An 18058-nucleotide genomic window follows, 5' to 3' on the forward strand; every position below is an offset into this window, starting at 1 on the left:
AACTGTCAAAGGAAAAGTACTTTATATATATGCTTATCTTTTATGTTATTTTATTTTGCCAATTTTTAAGTTACAAATATATTTTTTTCATCTAAAAATAAAAGTACATCTGTAGCTAAATGGATTATTTTTTACATTTTGTTCTGCAGGTCTAAATTAAAAATTATAAAACTGGTTAAAAGATTATATGCTACAAGTAAGTAATTTTATATATTAAAACCTATCGTTTGACAAATTTGAATCAATTTTAAACAAATATATTTATTATTACATTATTTTTACGTTTATGATGTTTTATCGCAGGATACTATTTTATATATTAAGGAATTTTAGAAGCTTTTCTAATTGTTGTAATATTTTTTTAACGAATATTAAGTTTTTATGCAACGTTAATTAAAAATTATTTAATAGAACTAAAAAATTCAATATTGTTTCAAGTTCTTTTTGAATAATATTTAATATTTAATTTCTGAAGTTTCTTTTTGAATAATATTTAATATTTAATATTAATCTTTAATATTAATATAGAAAAATTTAATTGTTTGTTTCTTGTTTTTCAATCATAACATGCAAAGCGGATAAGTAGGATACCGCACTTTTTAAAATGTCCGTGAAAGTAGCACGTGTAACGTAGAAAAATTTTCCTACGGTCAAACGAATGGGTATATTTGTTTTTATCATAATAAATGCCAGATCTCTTACATCGTTGGGCGAAAAATCATACCAATTGCTGTCATAAAGCGCAAATGACAAGGCTTCGCTTTGATCTCTCAAATTATCCCCCGCATATGAATACAAGAAACATTGCAGCAACATGACGATTATTACAATACTTTTTACTATCATAATTGTGTCATTAATGTGAAAAGATTCGATGAGTCTAAAGCTTTAAATTAATACATTTTATTCTCCGATTGATTTTTTTCGAATTAAATTTGTTTTAAAATATTATTTCAATTAAAATATGTATAGCTAATTCTGCTTGCGTTTGGCAAAAAAAAGTTTTACAAATATTATAAAATTCTTTAGTACGATTGGTTCTCCCTTAATTCCTCACTAGATCTAAATGTAAAAACCAATCATAAAAAATTTTATTTGTAAAGTTATTTTTTCTTCTGAACGCAACCATTGTCTCTATGCATATGAAATTCAAGAGAAACTAATTAATACATCGATTTCCCTGCAATACGTAAATATATCATATTGTAAAAAAAATAATTGTTAATATAATATTTAATTGTACCTTAATATCCAAATATGCGTTTTATAATATTGTAATTAAAATAATAATTTTTTCAGAAATTTATATAATAATTGTCATACTTTTTATATTTTTCTTTTACACCGTTTATATATTAATTGAATATTAATTGAAGATTAATATTTCTTAAAATTAATAAAATATCATAAATTTTAAAATTTTACTTTTGAACAAGAAGAAATTAGATATATTAGATATAATTAGATATATATGTTTCTTTTGAATATCATAAGTTCTCTTAGACATAAAGAAATCATAAAAGTACTTTTGGGCTTACCTGTTATACATATCAAAATGGCACTGGTAAAAATCTGAGCAAAAATGATTATACTGTAAGAATCTTCGAGAGTTTCCGTAAGTTTTATCAATTGTCGATGTCTAATGACAAATCCTTCGATAATGTTGCCCCTCTGACGTTTGTATTTGCTATGATCGAGCCGCTGAAAATCGATCATTAAAAGTTCGAGTTGGCCACACAGATGCATCGTGATACCGACAAAAATTCCCTCCGTACAGTAATTTCCAGCATATGCGATGAACAACTGAATTACCTGGTAGAACGTAATGAGGACATATTGAAGATTGGAGATGGATTCAAAGAGACAAGACATTGGAAGAAAATACATCCTTCCGTTGGCAGTTGCGTTTACGAAGGGTAAAAGTCTCAATAAATAAAATGTGAAAGCGAAGAATCCGGAATAAAACAGGGACAGAGAAATTATTCTCGCCGTGAGTGCATACTGGATCATAATTTCACGTGATCTCGCATCTTCAACACTACACGAATCCTGAATGGCGGCGTATAAATTGATTGAAAGTGTGGATCGTTGCATCCGCAGCAGGGTGAGTTTGATGAATACCAATATTGCACTTGAGGCCACTACGTATGTATCAATCGGATCTTCAGAGGAGTTCTCGCAAGCAAGGTAGACATCCATTAACAGTGTTATTCTTAGCAAAATCTAAAATTATAGATTGTTAAAATCGATTAAAAAATGTTATCTATAATTTTATATTTTATAATTTTCTAATCTATATATTTGCGTAATATATTGCATAAAAAATGTAATTCTTTTTATTTAACAGATTTAATCTTTTCTAAATTTTAATTTTTTTTTTAATATATTTTTATATATACATATTTATATAAAATGATGTACGTTTATATATATATATATATAAAATTAATATATATAATACACATTTTGCATTAAAAATATAATATAATGATATGTCATATAATGACTTTAAAAGTGTATTTACAGATGCATTGTTAAAATAAAAGATATACATTGTATATGCATGTAGTTTTTTACTTAATATGTAAAATGCATAATAAATCTTAAATATATTTATATACTTTCTTTTATTTACTATATAAATAGTTTTTTATTATAAATTCTTAAAGACAATATATAATTAGTATGGTTTTTAATAATATTGTATTATAATACATACATATATGTATATATATGAATGTTCAGAAATGCAAGTTTTTCTCACCTCGCTTACGATTGCAAAAATGCAACGTATCTTTGAATAAAAGATATCATCATCAATTGGCCGAACTCCTACCTCAGGCCAAGCCAAAACTTTGTAACTCGACAGCGCATAAACAGCATCCTGGTTCCAGTACACCATTTTTGAAACGCACAAAGTAATTTCAAGTTGATCGTGCCGATTTACATCTTTAATAGTATATATCAAAGCAATTAAACATTAATATACTCTTCATTAATCAATTTATCATGCGAACTGAGCACTATGGTGTTCGCATATATAACATCTCTTCTTTGATCACTCATCCTCTCTCTTATTCTATTAACTATCGATCGATAGAATATAGCAACATCGCGTATTACTCTCGCGCATATACATGTTTAAAGATGCTGAAGAATGGTTCGGCAAATTGCCCGGTCATCGTATCATTGTCTTACAATTTTGTGGTATCCCTTAAATTGTTCGATGTGCATAAAAAAAATACCGGTAAGCAGAACTTTCAATATCATGCAATTTATTAATTTTCCGGGAAATGCAATGCATGGAATTGCTATTCGGTACTCTTTGAACTAATGCATATCTATTTGTAAAGAGAGACTATCATAAAAGTTCAACAACAGGCGATAAAAAGTCCTTAAAATATAAAGGTACAGTTTTCAAAAGAAACATTTGATTTTCGAATTATGTTATTAATAAAACCTAAACGTGTTTTATATTTCGCCTTCTAGGTGGTATAAACATTTTTCTTTATATATGTATCTGTTTTAATACAATAACGCTGCTAAAATATTGGTTTATATTTGTTGGATGAAAATTCCTTTAAAATATGAGGATACAACTCCGAAGTAAAAATTTATTTTAACTCTATAAACTCCAATAAAAATTTTAAAAATACTTTTCTTTCTTTCTTTTTTTAATATAATTTATATTTGAAATTCACATTATCCAATCATAGGTGATAATACACAAGCGAGAATAACACTTGTAATAATTGTAATTATAATTAAAATTTTGTATAACAATTTTTTGTTTTTATTCTAATTACTTGATTTTCAACATTTTATGATTATTTTACTAATTTGTCAATGTTCATAAATTTTTACAATAGTGATAATGTATATAGTGATATGTATAATAGATCTATTCAAGTTATTGTTATGTTAACCAAAAATGCTATTCATTCATTGAAGTATAACATGAATTATAAGTAATGCTAAACAAAATATAACTTTTTATAAATTATTTTTTTCTTTTACATTATCTCTTATTATGTAGTTGATAACGATAACATATTATATATATATTTTTTTTTCTTTTATTTACATATAAAAGATCTTATTTATATTATAATTAAAAAAAGTAATTTAAACTCAATCAGAAAAGATAGAAAAGTATTATATTTTTAAAAATATATTTAATTATATAATTAAGGCAACGTACGCGACAAAAAAATATTTTTTTTTAAAAGAATTCTGATTCACGTTTCTAGCATTACCCTTAATACAGATAAATACGAGGCGGAAGCCTTCAGAATTTCTTTAAAGCTTACGAAATTTATTGCTAGAAATTTTCCTGCTGTTAACTGATGAGGATGAGTTGTTCGAAGGATCATCAACGGTAAATTCTTCATTATGCTTATGTCAAAAGTATACCATGGTGAATCATAAATCGCAAAAGCCAGTCCTTGTGATTGGAATTCCAATGTCTGTCCGGCGAAGCAATAAAGAAAAAGCTGTATTAGCAACACAGCGATAAAAAGAACATGTTTCATAGCAGCGTATGTATTATGCATTGAAAGTGTGAGTATTAATTGAAAACCTGAAATATATAATATATATATATAATATATATAATATAATATATAATATATATAATAATGGATTTTTTGCAATTTTTTTGGTTTTCATTCTGTATATTTATTTCGTAATTTTAAGTCAGAAGCGAAGATATTATAGAAATACTTGATTTATATTTCTTCAGTTTTTATATATTTTTTATATAAAAAATTATTAAATAGATTAGCGCTACATTATATTATATTGTCCTAGGATTTTTATAAAAACGTAAATTATAATTCATTTAAAATAAAATATATACCTTCAACGCATAATAGAAGGACACTCATCAAAAGTTGTAATAAAATGACCAAACTGAATGCTTTTTGCAGATGATGCGCCAAATAAATGAGGCGACGATGTTTCTTCAACAGAACATCAAATTTGTTACGACTAAAAAATACTTTGTCATCTATTTCAGAGAAGTTCATTCTGAGAACTTCAAATTGTCCGCATACGTGCATTGTAAGAACGAAAAAAAATCCGTCATTTCCACATTGAGAGAGACAGTTGACAAGAATTTGTAATGTTTGCAGGATTTCAACAAAACCGTATGTAAGAGATGTGTAACTTCCGAAGACGCAATAAGCTGCTAAAAGTAATCTCCTTTCGCTTGTTTTGTTGAAAATCTGTTCTTCAGAAGTCCAAAGCAAATCGAAATTGGCATATATAAAGGGTGAAAAGAGGAATACACAAGAAGCGCATCCAAAATAAAAGAAAACCAAAGTACCTAACTTACTTCTACGTACGTACTTCAACATGATATTGCGCGAATAAGAATTGTTCACAAAAGTCCAATCATAGATGATGGATTCCACTAAAATTAATTTGTGTTTCCAATTTACACGATGCAAAAGTAGTTTTGACATGCTAATCACTGACGTGCTTGCTGATAAAAAAGCATCCAAAGCATCTTCATGACCACGACAATGTCGAATAACTTCTAATGACAGACTGATTGTTGCACTCAACTAATTTATAAAATTTATAAAATAATGTCATTAAAGTCTTGCATAAATATTTTATTCTAGCTTTATTAAATTACATTTGGTAACATATGATTTAATATTTATAAGAAATTTTAATTTTAGTGTATCAAAAGGTCATCAATTAAACAAGATGTATGATATGGATAAAATTTATTATTTTAGATTTTAAAAGAAAAATGTGAAAATAGAATTAAAATCTTAATAATATAAGTTATTTTTAATAATATTTAAAAATATAACTTACTTCCACCAATGTCGACAAAAACCATCGAATTCTTGAAAATATTTTTTTTTCATCTAGTACCCAAAGTCCAATTAAACCAAGAAGATGTTTATAAAGCATTAAAACGTATGCAATATTAGCATTCCATTTCACAGTCGATGTCATATTCAAGTATTTTAAGACTGCAATTTTTTCCAATTTATTTTATCCAATATTTATTATAATTATATTATATACTCAATATTGAGCTTTTCTTTAGTTTGTTCCTCGCTAGAAGCAAATGTAATCCTTCATTTCTCTACAATAACTGCATATGATACACGATTTGTCATAGGTATAATCCGCATTTGTTTCGCTGCGACAACCCCTCGTGGGGCTGGACTTCTCTGGATTTCTTCCTGATTTATTATTCATATCTTCAGCTTTCATCATTTCTTTTAAGAACGGAAATATAATTTGCTTTTCCATATGTACAAATAATATGGTTACACATGATGCGACATTGTTCTCGATACCTATTCAGTTTTTGAAATAATAGATTTATAACCGCTTAAGTTATATTTACTGATAAATAAATAATTTATGGTTGCGACAGTGGAACATTTTCTTGAATTTGTCGTCCTATCATTCTCTGAAGAAATAATTTATATATTTTTTTTCTCAAGTGGAAGAGTACAAATAAAATACAAAAAGTGAAAAATATTAGAATATTGAGGTAAAAGAACTGTATAGAAAAAATGTGATGTTATATCTTTTGATGCTATATCTTTTTACGATAGAAATATTATAAATTAAGTAATAATAACGAAAATTTTTCTACGTTAATAATTCAGAGAGCGTCTTCTCATATTTTTAAATTTCTCCGGCAAAATCTTGTATAGGAAACAATGTAGTAATGTAATTTATATAAAAAAATTTGCTATGGAAAAAATATAGATATAGCAAACTGTCACAAAAATAAAAGAAACTTTGTGAAGAAAAATGAATAAGACAAAACTAATTAAAGCATATAATATTTTATAATACATTAATTATTTATTATGATGATAGATCATGATTATGATTATGATTAAATAATGATAGATTTGAGTAAATTGAAAATATATTATCCAGAATAAAATTCTACAAAATCGTTGAATTCTTTTTTCAATTGCGATATAAACATAATGACTTAATCAAATAATTAAGTCAAATTATTTAATCAAATAATTAGTTATATATGCTTTATAGATATCCTTTTTCTTTGTTGCATATGTTTTAAAATACTATTAATAAAATATTAATAAAATATATTTACATATTTTATATGATCTGAATTTTTATAACAAAAAATTTTCATTCTCATTTCATATATACGCATACATACGATGCACGCATACATATGAATATTATTGAGCATTAGTTTCTTAATGCTATTCGTAAAACTGAAACGTACGAAGCCGACGTCTTAAGCATGTACATCATGGTCTCACGATTAACATAGAAAAATTTTCCGCCGGTTAGACGAAGCAAAACACTTGATCTCATCATCGCAAAATGCAGGTCCTTCATCAACGCTAAAGGAAGCGTGAACCAGGAAGTTGCGTATAACGCATGAAATATATCTTCACTTTTCGTTTGCAGGAAGTCACCGGCATAGGTAAATATCAATGACTGCATAAATAAGTAGTTCAGGACAAGCACACTCTTTGTTAGTTCAATATGATTTTTCTCGTTTATACACAGATTTATGCGCATTCCTAAAAATAAGCATTCTATTTTAGTACAAGTATGTATAAGCCAAGATAAATAAAATTAAAATAGTAAATTTGATTTAATTTAAATTCTAATTTTTATATGTATATATGTTGTCTGTGTGATTTTACACAAAGATATTTTGTATAACGTAAGAAATAAGATATGGAATTTTGATATACATTACCTACTAATGCAATCATAATCGTCGTTGATACAAGTTGAGATAATATAAGAAAGTTAAAGGTGTCTTCCAAATTTTGATAAAATTCCGTTAATTTGCTATGTCTATTAATCAAACTGACGAATTTTTTTCGATAATTTGCCTCGGTGTCGGGTTCATTTGCAAAAGTTGTAAATTTTTTTCTAAGCACTTCAAGTTGACCAGCAAGATGTATTGTCATAGTAAAAAAGAAAGTATCAACGATAGATAATATAATACATAGTGAGATTGTCTGAAGAATCTGTATAACCAGGATTATCACGAACTGTAAACCATTGATTGACTTACTCAATGGACCACATGGAATAAAAAGTATCCAATTTGTTGTATTAGCTGCATATTATAAGAATAAAAAATGTAACGTTACAATTGTTTAGTCTACAATTAGATTATAAGATTAAATCATTAACAACACAATAATGAGTACAAACAAATTTTACCATCCACTAAGTTCTTATCCATAAAGTATATCTGTTGCAAATTTATAAATACGATGGCAAGTACGTAAATACTAACGCACCCGACTGCTGAGTATAATAACGTGAAAGTAAGCATTCTGGCTTTAAGCGCATATTTCTTCATGATCATCTGAGTTTCTTTATTATCCTTAGCAGACAACCAATCATCGATTGCAGCATTAATGTTCGTAGCCAGTTTTTTTTTATTAATTCTGACACATACATTTTTAATGATTCCGGTCACCGTGGACGTGAAATATAATATATTTTCTATATTTGAGCCAGCATTCTGATCACTCCAAAAAGAATCCACCAGCAGAAAAGGTAATATCATAAACTAAATAACAATTCTTTTGACTATTTAGAAATTAATAATGTTCACAAGTACTAATAAATGTAAAGAATAATACAATAATGCAATAAATAAATGAATAAAAAAATAAATAAGTGTAATAAATTTTTTATGTTTTATAATAAGCATCTATTGAACAGAAAAAGTAAATGTTAAGAAGAAAAATTATATTTCTTCAAGTTAAATATTTAGAAAAAAATTGCTTATGAAATTACTCCGCAAGTTTCAATTTTTTGCGCGTTTCTTGTTCGTATATGCTATACTGCCATCCCTCTTGTACGTACCTGTGCAATCAAAAATAAGTTCCATCGTATGTTCGTGAATACTGTCTGCGTTTGCAATGGCCACAAACCATATATTCTTAAGAATATTCTATGAGTAAAGAAACTATAAGCGATGTCATCATTCCAACGTTTATCCGTCATTCTAGCGAGCGGAAGAACTCGAATGATCATCCATTCGAAACTACTTCGTTCAGTTGTTACAAACTAAATTTCGTCATCGATTTACGATTGCTCTTATCAAGTATTATCTTACGTTATCAATTGCACTATATTAGCTTATTATTTCGTCGAACTCATGTTTTATGAACTTGCGCAGAATTCTTCCTATGTACCGGTAAAATATATGCAAAAAGAGATCGGTGCATATGTCTTTACATTCCTTCGCTAACTTCTGTAGTCACTTCTGTCAGAACAGTGATAAATTTTGTGAAACTAGTAATTTTATCATCCCAAATATTAATTTTATTTATCATATGTATTTATTTTATTGCAATAAATAAAATTTAATAGAAATTATTTGTAATATTATATAATTACTTTAACAATTTTTCTTAATTTTTATATATACTGTGCCTCAACATTGGCTCAAATGTCTTTATAATGATTTTGTATTTACAATAAATATAATTAAGAAACAATTTTGCCATTTTATCATATTACATATCTTTATTTGTTACCATTTACAGAAACATGTTTGTTAATAATTACAATTGCTTATGAAATATTAGCTGTATAGTTGAAGTAATTTATAAAAGAAAAAACTAAATCATCTACTTTTCTGCTAAAAAGATTTCTACTCACGTGTCCATCATTACCCTTAATACTGATAAATATGAGGCGGAAGCCTTCAAAATTTCCTTAAAAGTCATAAAATTCATTGCTACGAATTTTCCTGCAGTCAACTGCTGAGGATTAGCTGCCCGAAGAATTATCAGTGGTAAATTTTTCATCATCTTCACATCAAAAGTGTACCATGATGAGTTATAGATTGCGTGAGCCAATCCTTGCGATTGATACTCCAACGTCTGTCCGGCAAAGCAGTAGAGAAAAAGTTGCACCAACAGTGAAACAATGAAAACGCCATGTTTTGTTGCGGTAATAGAGTCATTCGTTTTAAGCGAGAAAAGTAAAAGGAAACCTAAAAGTACGACACCATAAACATAATTAGTGATATGTTTAGGAATTTTGTAAATTTTTTACTTTTGACATAGTGTTTTGACATGGAGTAGCTAATTAATAAATGTGAATTGTAAATTGCAAATAAATTTAGTGGAATATATCTATCGTAATATATGTTCCAGAACTTCTACAATGACAAATTTGATTACTGTTTATTTAAAATAACGTCTACCTTCTACACACAAGACAAGGACGCTCATCAACACTTGTGCCAAGATGACCAGGGTGAATGCTCTCTCGAGACAATGTGACAAACATATAAGACGATAATGTCTCTTCAACAAGATGTCGAATTTGCTGCGGTACAAAAAGTCTTCGCTACCCAATTTACTGAAGTTTGTTCGAAGAATTGCGAATTGTCCGCATATGTGCATCGTGAGATCAAAGAAGAACCCATCGTTTCCACACTGCGAGATGCCATTAACGAGAATCTGTACGAACTGCAGAATTTCAATTGCGCAGTAAGCAAAAGAAGATGTATACTTTCCAAATGTACAATAGGCTGCTAACATCAATTTTCTTTCGTGCGTTTCATTGTACATCTGCTTTTCAGAGATCCAGGGTAGATCGATATTGGCGAGCACGAGAGTGGTGACAAAGGACATGACCGAGGCACAACCGAAGTAGAAGAATGTCGAGGAACCCATTCTACCTATGTACGCGTACTTCCACATAATATCACGCGAGTGAGAATTTTCCACGTAAGTCCAATCACGAATAATTGATTTCACCAAAATGGATTTTTGTCTCCAATATACACGATGTAAGAGTAGTTTTACCATGCTGATTATTGATGATGACCCTACTAAAAAGGCATCCATAGCATCCTCGTGACCATTACAATGTCGAATCATTTCTAGTGATAAAGTGACCGATGTACTCATCTAATTCACAAATAGAAGAAGATATTGCGTTTTAGTACAACGTTTTTTATTTCATTCGTAATGCATATATAATATATGTAATATTGTATATATATATATATATATAGGGTATATTGTATATATATATATATATATATATATATATATATATATATATTGTGTGTGTGTGTGTGTGTGTGGAGGGGGGGGATGTCTAAAATATATTAATATATTTCTGTAAAAAGACATAATACAATGCATAAATACAATAAATACATAAATAAATGTATCACACTTATTATTTGTAACAGAAAGATTCAAGTACACATATGGATATGTAAGAATACAAATGATATTGAATATTTGTAAAAAAGCATAACTTACTTCCACCATTGTCGATATAAACCATCGAATTTTTGAGAATACACTCTTTTCATCTAATACCCAAAGTCCAATTATGCCAAGGAAATGTTTATGAAATTTCAAAACTTTTTCAGTATCTGTATTCCAATTCATGTCTGATTCCATTCTCATATGTTTTAGAACTTGACGCTTGCGACGAATCCTTTATTTATTTCGTTCGCCGACTGTTGCACTGAATCTTTCAAGTGTCTCCTCCAAATCCGCTTCCCGAAAGCACTTGTAGTTCCTTGTCTACGTTCTTCCACAATAACTGCATCGTTCAATATTCGATTGTGATAGGTACAAGTACAGACAATGCTTAAAGCAACCCTTCGTGGTGTAACCGACCAACTGGATTTTTTTTCTAATTCATTATTCAGTCCCGCGGCTTTCGTGACTTTCTTGAAAAATGCAAGTATAGCTTCCACTTGCATACGTATTTGTACAAATTATACGGTAACAAAATATTGTCCTCGATGATGTGTACTAATATCTGTAATAATAGACTTATAGCCGCTTATATATTCCATTCTGCGATAAATAAAAAATATACAAATAGCTCTCTAAGAAATCTTTCTGAGACTGTTACTCTCAAGGAAAAAATTTGTACATTGATTTTAGATAGATATAAAAAGAAAAAAAAAGGAAAGTCTTTATATAATATAGGAAAAAATTGTAATGGGGAAATATAAGAACTATGACATTAATATTGTTTTACTATTTTCTCAGAACATGACCGTTATATATTAAATAATATTATAACAAAAATCTTTTTTGCAACATACTAATATTGATATTGATATATAAATTCGTTTACTTTTATTTTCTTCGGAATAGGAAAATTAGAAGGAACCCTTCTAAAGGTTATTCTGAGAAACGAACCAGCAACAATTTCATGAATTTGTTATTTTAACATATGTTAATGATAGTCAAGATATAATATTGCGCGTTTTATTATATTGCGCATCATAACAAACATAAACATTCGAGCTTTGATCATGATTCTTATTTTAGCAAAATATGTTCAATCAGTATCGCACATAAATATATATAAGATTATTCGTATGCAAGACTGAAGAAAATGAAAATAGAAAACATCGTCTTGAAGATATCACTTATAATTTGTGATCATGTGACAATATTACACATCTATCATCACTCTGAGGACAGAGAGATAAGAGCCTGTAGCTTTGAGAATTTCTTTGAATGAAAATAAATTCATCCGCAGGAATTTCCCAGCTGTTATTTGATGAGGTATTCTTCCTCGAAACATTATCATGGGCATATCTTTCATTATCTTTACATCAAAATTGTACCAGGGACTGTTGTAAACACTGTACCCGATCTTGCCAGTTATATACTCCAATTGATCGCCAGCATAACAATAAAGATACAGTTGCACCAGCATCGTCAAGATCAAGACAACATGTTTTATTGCTGCGATATTATCGTTCAACTTCAATGAAATTATCAATTGCATACCTGAAAGTAAGTAACTTTGAATTATTATAGACAGGTATGATATAATTTCAATATTTTATTGTATTTATAATAATATATAATATTTACTAAAATAACATTAATAATATTATTCCAAGTATTTTATCTTCAAAATCTGAAAGTTTTGTTTAAGAAATTTTTTACTGAAATTTTTTACTTGCAATAATATAATTTTTTAAATATTTATTCCAAATGAACTTGGCATGTATAAATGTAACATTCATATGTACATATTTGTTTTATTTATTGTTTTATCTAGAGAATATCTAAATAAGAGATATATGTATATATAGTTATATTATCAAGTTAATGTAAATGTAATTTAATGTAAATGATATAATTGGAATTGAAAAAATAAAATTGTATAAAAAAATTGTAAACATGTATTAGAATTATATATACTTTAATAAATAATAATATGTTTATTATATAAAACTAATTAATATCAAATTTTAATATAAAGTACAATTATTTTTGTTAAACAAAGACGAGTTGTAGACTATTTTATAGAATGTGTATAATAAGGAATATGGATTACGTAATTTAAATAAAACGAAATACCCTCCACACAAAGCAGCAGTACGCTCATTAATAATTGTGCGAAGATGGCCATGTTGAAAGCATATTCGAAACTATCAGCCAAGCTTATCAGATGGGAATGCCTGTTGATTAGCATCCGTATCTTCCTTTTACAGGCTCGCTCTTCCACTTCGATGCGGGCAAAATCCATTTGTAGTACCTCAAATTGACCGCATAAGTGCATCGCGAGACCAAAGAAGAAACCATCGTTTCCGCAATGTGATGTGGCGTTGACGAAGATTTGCGCCACTTGCAGCAACAAGACGCAAACATGAACGGTCATAGGCAACGATCCGAAAACGCAATAGGTCGCCAAGAAATACGTCGACACCATAGTGTCATTATCGTTCATTGTTTTAGTCATATTGAGCCAGGGTATCAAACGGTCGAACGGCACGGCCATGAAAAGGAACGAGACGCCCGATGCGTAGCCCAGGTATAATATCGTTAAGGATACGATCCTGCCAACATGGGTGTATCTCATCATGATCTCTCGCTGTCGGGAATCCCGGGATATCGACCAGTCATCGATAAGAGAAGTTACCAAGACATAAGTATGCCTCCAAGTAAAGCGGATCACGAGAAGTTTGGAGAGGCTGACGACAGACGAGAGGTCCATTAGAAAAGCCTCCATCATATCTTCGGTGCCGAGGCACTGTCGGTACGCTTCCAGAGACAGGCTGCCGATAGTACTTATCTAGTCGCCGAGGGGATCGCGTTAATTCGCGATTTCTTTATTTTGAATTGCTAATTACTCCTAGTAAGTCTTAAAATGCCTTGTAAAATATTCTTGTTTAAAAAAATCGTTTAAAAAACGGAAACAAAGATACGATCAAAAAAGAATGAGTGATATGATATGAAGATATCTTTAATTTTATCCGGATTGTTAATTATGTAGATAATTAATTATCTTTGTAATATTATTTACCTGAAGCAAGATCGCTAAGGAACACCGTGCGATTGATTTAAATTCTCCCGCAGTCAAAGGCCAGACTCCAATTATACCAAGAACTCTCTTATAAACGCTTAGAGCGTAATGAGATTTTTCGTTCCATTCTTTTGTTTCGTTCATTATTAATATTTGTCAAGATGTCACTATACGTTCCCTTTCTAAGAATTAATTGAAAAATCAGACTTACAGATGTATTTTATTTTCTTATATAAATCAAAATTTCAGTTATTTAGTTCTATTCGAAATAATACAGTAATGTTACAAAGGAATAACATAATTGGTTTACAATTAAACGCGCTATATTCGTAGACTTGTAGAGTTAAACAATATTTTAATGGACGATAAAAAAAGTAAATTATTTTATTAAATATATATTAATCAAAAATCAATTTAATGCTCTAATTATAATTATAAATAATTATCACGCACAAATCCAGCGAATTTACTGATATTCGTTTTTTTTCGATAAAGATTTATTCGGTTCTTTTTCACTGTGCGTTAGCTAAGTTCCGGACTGACTGGCGTGCGATAAGCAAAGCCTCACTACCCATGTCGTTGAGGGCGAGGCGTTTCCCTTTGATCTTTTATTCACGCGGAACGACGTTACGCTACACGGAAACAGAATCGACGCAGCGAAATTATATATTTCTATACGATGTGTTGCTTTGTGATTTAGAGTTGTTACACAAACTTTTAAAATTTTGCTGATTACAGCCCATAATACACAAGAATGTTTTTGCTTGAATACGATATGCAATGCAGCACAATCGTCCCTTTTATTTGGAGCAAAAACTCCTTTCGTAAAGGAAAATACAAAAATAATGATACATTTCAATTCCTACATTGTAATCCTAACCGAAATCGAAATATATATCGTATAACGCAGTATACATGCAGTTTACGATTTTCTTTACTACAGAACGTTACTCTATCGTTTTGTGCCATTGACATGACCTGAAGTAACTCTCTAAAAGCAAAAGGGATAAGAAATATAAAATATTGAATATTAAAGAAAAAAGGGGAAATTTTTGTATTAAAATATCGTGATATTCCATGCGTGTTTCTAAAATTAAAATACAACTAAAAACTTTCTTTTAAGTTATTTTAATTTAATCTACAAATTTTATGTAAGTTTATCGTGAAGAAAATGTTATCAACAATATTGCAACATAAATAATTAATAATATTGCGCATTTTCAACAATGTATATATTATTTATTCATCTAACATAATACGCAAAACCGAAAGATACGAGGCTGTGGACTTTAAGATATCTTTAAACGTTATCATGTTCATAATCACAAATTTTCCGGCTGTTAGTTGATGGGGAATACTGGCTCGCATTAGAATAATCTGAAAATTCTTGGCCGTACTGGCTGGTAGCTCGTACCAGTTGCAATCGTAAGTTGCATAAGACAATGCACTACTTCTCATCTCCAAATAATCACCAGCGAATGTATAGAACGACAGTTGAATCAACATAAGAAGTAAAACACTAGCGCTATGTATAATCATAGGCAGATCGCCAATAGGTAATGAGGCAATTAACATGTAGCCTGCAAAAAAAATATTAAAAATATTCAACTTTTACTAGAACAGGCATGATATGAATTGACATTATATTATGAAGATTGCAAATTAGATTTACAAAAAGGAAAACTTGAAAATATTTATATTTTACATTTTAGTTTATAAAATAATTAATTTTTTATTTCCAAAAATTTATCAATTTAATATAAAGCCAATACAAACTTATTGAAATGTCATCGCATGTAGAGATTCGCACCTTAGAGTCATATTAATTTATATATTTATATATTTATTTGATAATAAAGCATAAATAATTTTATTTTTTCAAATAAAAAGTTATTTTTATAAAGTATACTATGTTAGAATTTAAAGACTGAAAATAAATCCCATGATTAGAAATTTTGTTTTTAAAGGAGTCTTCAAATTTACAATTTTCTGTTTAAAGGTGCATTACCATCTATACACATGAGAGTGCTGGTCACGAACAAATATACCAAAACACTTGCATTGAACGATTCTTCCATACACTCGGCTAACCGGATAAGGTGACAATGCCTTTGGACCGCTTCGGCAATCGCGCGATGCGCCGTGTTAATTTGGAATTCGGATAATTTAATACTCAACGCATCGAATTGGGAGCATAGATACATGGCTAATCCGAAGAAGAAACTGGTAGTACCAAAAGTTAGTACACCAGTGACGAACATTTGCATCGCCTGAACGATCATAAACGCTTGATGCGACGATGCGCTATGAAATACGCATGACTGAGTTCCATCCTTATGGCTTGTGCTCACATTGTTGTTATCAAACTGTTCTATTTTCGCGGTAATTGCCGATATCGCCATAGCGATATAAACAGCCACTATGATGCCCACCAGAATGAAGGTAAGCACCGTCACGCGTGTCGACATTGTTGCATATTTCTTCATGACCCAACGAATTTTTTTATCTTTCTGCATGACCCAGTCGTCCATCATGGAGGTGACTATCTCGACTAGTTCTTCTCGATGGATACGCGGTGTGATTAGTCTCGTAAGAGCTAACATGCCGGCAGCACTAGGTGTTATCCAATCGAAGCTCTTTTTCGCACCATTACAGTGTAGATAGATTTCGGTGAGATAAATACTCACTGGAATCACCTAAAAAAATCATAATAAAGAATTATATATATTGTAACAGTCAGTTATTAAAAAAAACTTTTATATATATATATATATATATATATACATATTTCATAGAACAGTTTTATATATATATATATATGATTATAGATTAGAAAATATTTTCTATAGTATAAAGAGAGAAAGAGAGAGGAGTGGACAAAAAATAATAACAGGCATGACGATAAAATTTATTGACTCTTCAGTATTACATTAATTAGTAAATGTATGAAATTGATTATTTTATACATTAAGATGTATAAAAATTTATAAAAATATGAATATAGAATTCGAAATTTATTATCCTCATCAACATTTCAAATGCGATTTTGCCGGACGATAATTATAGATATGAAAAGAATTTAATATTCGAGATAACTGTATGTGACGTAGAATTATATAAGTTTTCGATAACATCTGCATAAAAATCACATTAGGAATTTTTGACAATACAAATAGAGGAATATGCTTAAAATATACAATTGGAATATTTAAATACAGCGAATGAGCATAAATAAAATTTACTAAAATTTACTGTCTTCTCGTTGAGCGTCTCGCTAAAATATTTAAATTAATTATAACATTAAAATAATATACATTATTTTATTAAAATAATGTATAATATTTATAAAAAGAAATAATTTACACATCACATAAGAAGTGATTCATCTAAAACTTGCTTCTAAAACTACTTGCTTCTAAAACTACGGCGATAATCCATCTGAGATCCATAAAAATGTTCTTCTCTCTCACAGGCCAGATGCCGACGCAACTAAGGAAAAATCTGTGCACTGACAATGTTACTGTAACATCTCTATGGAAGATCATTCTGAATCTGAGGACTTCCGTTGCAAATATGCGATCGTTAGATTAAGGCGAGGCACGCGGAAGTATCTTTTTCGAAGATACGCGTATTGCATCTTTTATTTACGTGCGACCGTCCCCAGCCGCTGACTTTTCACGAGACACCGCGGAATGTAGCGAGAAGATCTTTTCTTGAAAAAAAGTCGCACGCTACGAATATCGCAATC

At 29.3% G+C, this 18058-nt stretch overlaps 6 protein-coding genes and 1 long non-coding RNA gene across 8 annotated transcripts in view; 1 reads left to right on the plus strand and 6 right to left on the minus strand.

Annotated features, from left to right (window-relative positions):
• The window catches only part of LOC148937965 (uncharacterized), a 46978-nt gene extending 40570 nt beyond the window's left edge, over positions 1-6408 (plus strand). The window contains exons 1-5 of one of the 2 annotated variants that reach the window (XR_016138255.1): positions 1718-2187; positions 4326-4560; positions 4929-5061; positions 5133-5341; positions 6143-6408. This is a non-coding gene — a long non-coding RNA (uncharacterized LOC148937965). Of the gene's footprint in view, positions 1-1717; positions 2188-4325; positions 4561-4928; positions 5062-5132; positions 5342-6142 lie in introns of those variants that run through there. The other variant, XR_016138251.1, reaches the window with a different exon arrangement.
• On the minus strand, positions 28-2902 carry LOC112552986 (odorant receptor 2a-like). Its single transcript, XM_089072334.1, has 3 exons — positions 2765-2902; positions 1535-2223; positions 28-886 (listed from the first exon to the last, which is right to left on the minus strand). Exons 1-3 carry the CDS (start codon positions 2900-2902, stop codon positions 535-537), a joined length of 1179 nt encoding a protein of 392 aa, XP_088928460.1. The 3' UTR covers positions 28-534.
• Positions 4239-5973, minus strand: LOC148937969 (odorant receptor 22c-like). The gene is made up of 3 exons (XM_089072304.1): positions 5830-5973; positions 4859-5567; positions 4239-4579 (listed from the first exon to the last, which is right to left on the minus strand). Exons 1-3 carry the CDS (start codon positions 5971-5973, stop codon positions 4239-4241), a joined length of 1194 nt encoding a protein of 397 aa, XP_088928430.1.
• Positions 6409-6652: 244 nt separating the features above from the next.
• Positions 6653-9030, minus strand: LOC105432530 (odorant receptor 10-like). Its single transcript, XM_025219686.2, has 4 exons — positions 8860-9030; positions 8206-8560; positions 7730-8098; positions 6653-7547 (listed from the first exon to the last, which is right to left on the minus strand). The coding sequence occupies exons 1-4, from the start codon at positions 9028-9030 to the stop codon at positions 7207-7209; spliced, it is 1236 nt and encodes a 411-aa protein (XP_025075471.2). The 3' UTR covers positions 6653-7206.
• A 626-nt stretch (positions 9031-9656) lies between these two features.
• On the minus strand, positions 9657-11429 carry LOC105432476 (odorant receptor Or2-like). Its single transcript, XM_011647302.3, has 3 exons — positions 11286-11429; positions 10211-10922; positions 9657-9997 (listed from the first exon to the last, which is right to left on the minus strand). The coding sequence occupies exons 1-3, from the start codon at positions 11427-11429 to the stop codon at positions 9657-9659; spliced, it is 1197 nt and encodes a 398-aa protein (XP_011645604.3).
• A 1015-nt stretch (positions 11430-12444) lies between these two features.
• Positions 12445-14467, minus strand: LOC105432529 (odorant receptor 22c-like). The gene is made up of 3 exons (XM_011647379.3): positions 14311-14467; positions 13365-14079; positions 12445-12785 (listed from the first exon to the last, which is right to left on the minus strand). Exons 1-3 carry the CDS (start codon positions 14452-14454, stop codon positions 12445-12447), a joined length of 1200 nt encoding a protein of 399 aa, XP_011645681.2. The 5' UTR covers positions 14455-14467.
• A 174-nt stretch (positions 14468-14641) lies between these two features.
• LOC105432528 (uncharacterized) lies at positions 14642-18016 on the minus strand. Its single transcript, XM_089072286.1, has 3 exons — positions 17724-18016; positions 16319-17006; positions 14642-15890 (listed from the first exon to the last, which is right to left on the minus strand). Exons 1-3 carry the CDS (start codon positions 17853-17855, stop codon positions 15550-15552), a joined length of 1161 nt encoding a protein of 386 aa, XP_088928412.1. The 5' UTR covers positions 17856-18016; the 3' UTR covers positions 14642-15549.
• Between the last annotated feature and the right edge of the window lie 42 nt (positions 18017-18058).

This window comes from Pogonomyrmex barbatus, unplaced genomic scaffold (genome assembly GCF_055798465.1).
Source record: "Pogonomyrmex barbatus isolate J1 unplaced genomic scaffold, ASM5579846v1 scaffold1, whole genome shotgun sequence".
NCBI classification, from domain to species: Eukaryota; Metazoa; Arthropoda; class Insecta; order Hymenoptera; family Formicidae; genus Pogonomyrmex; species Pogonomyrmex barbatus.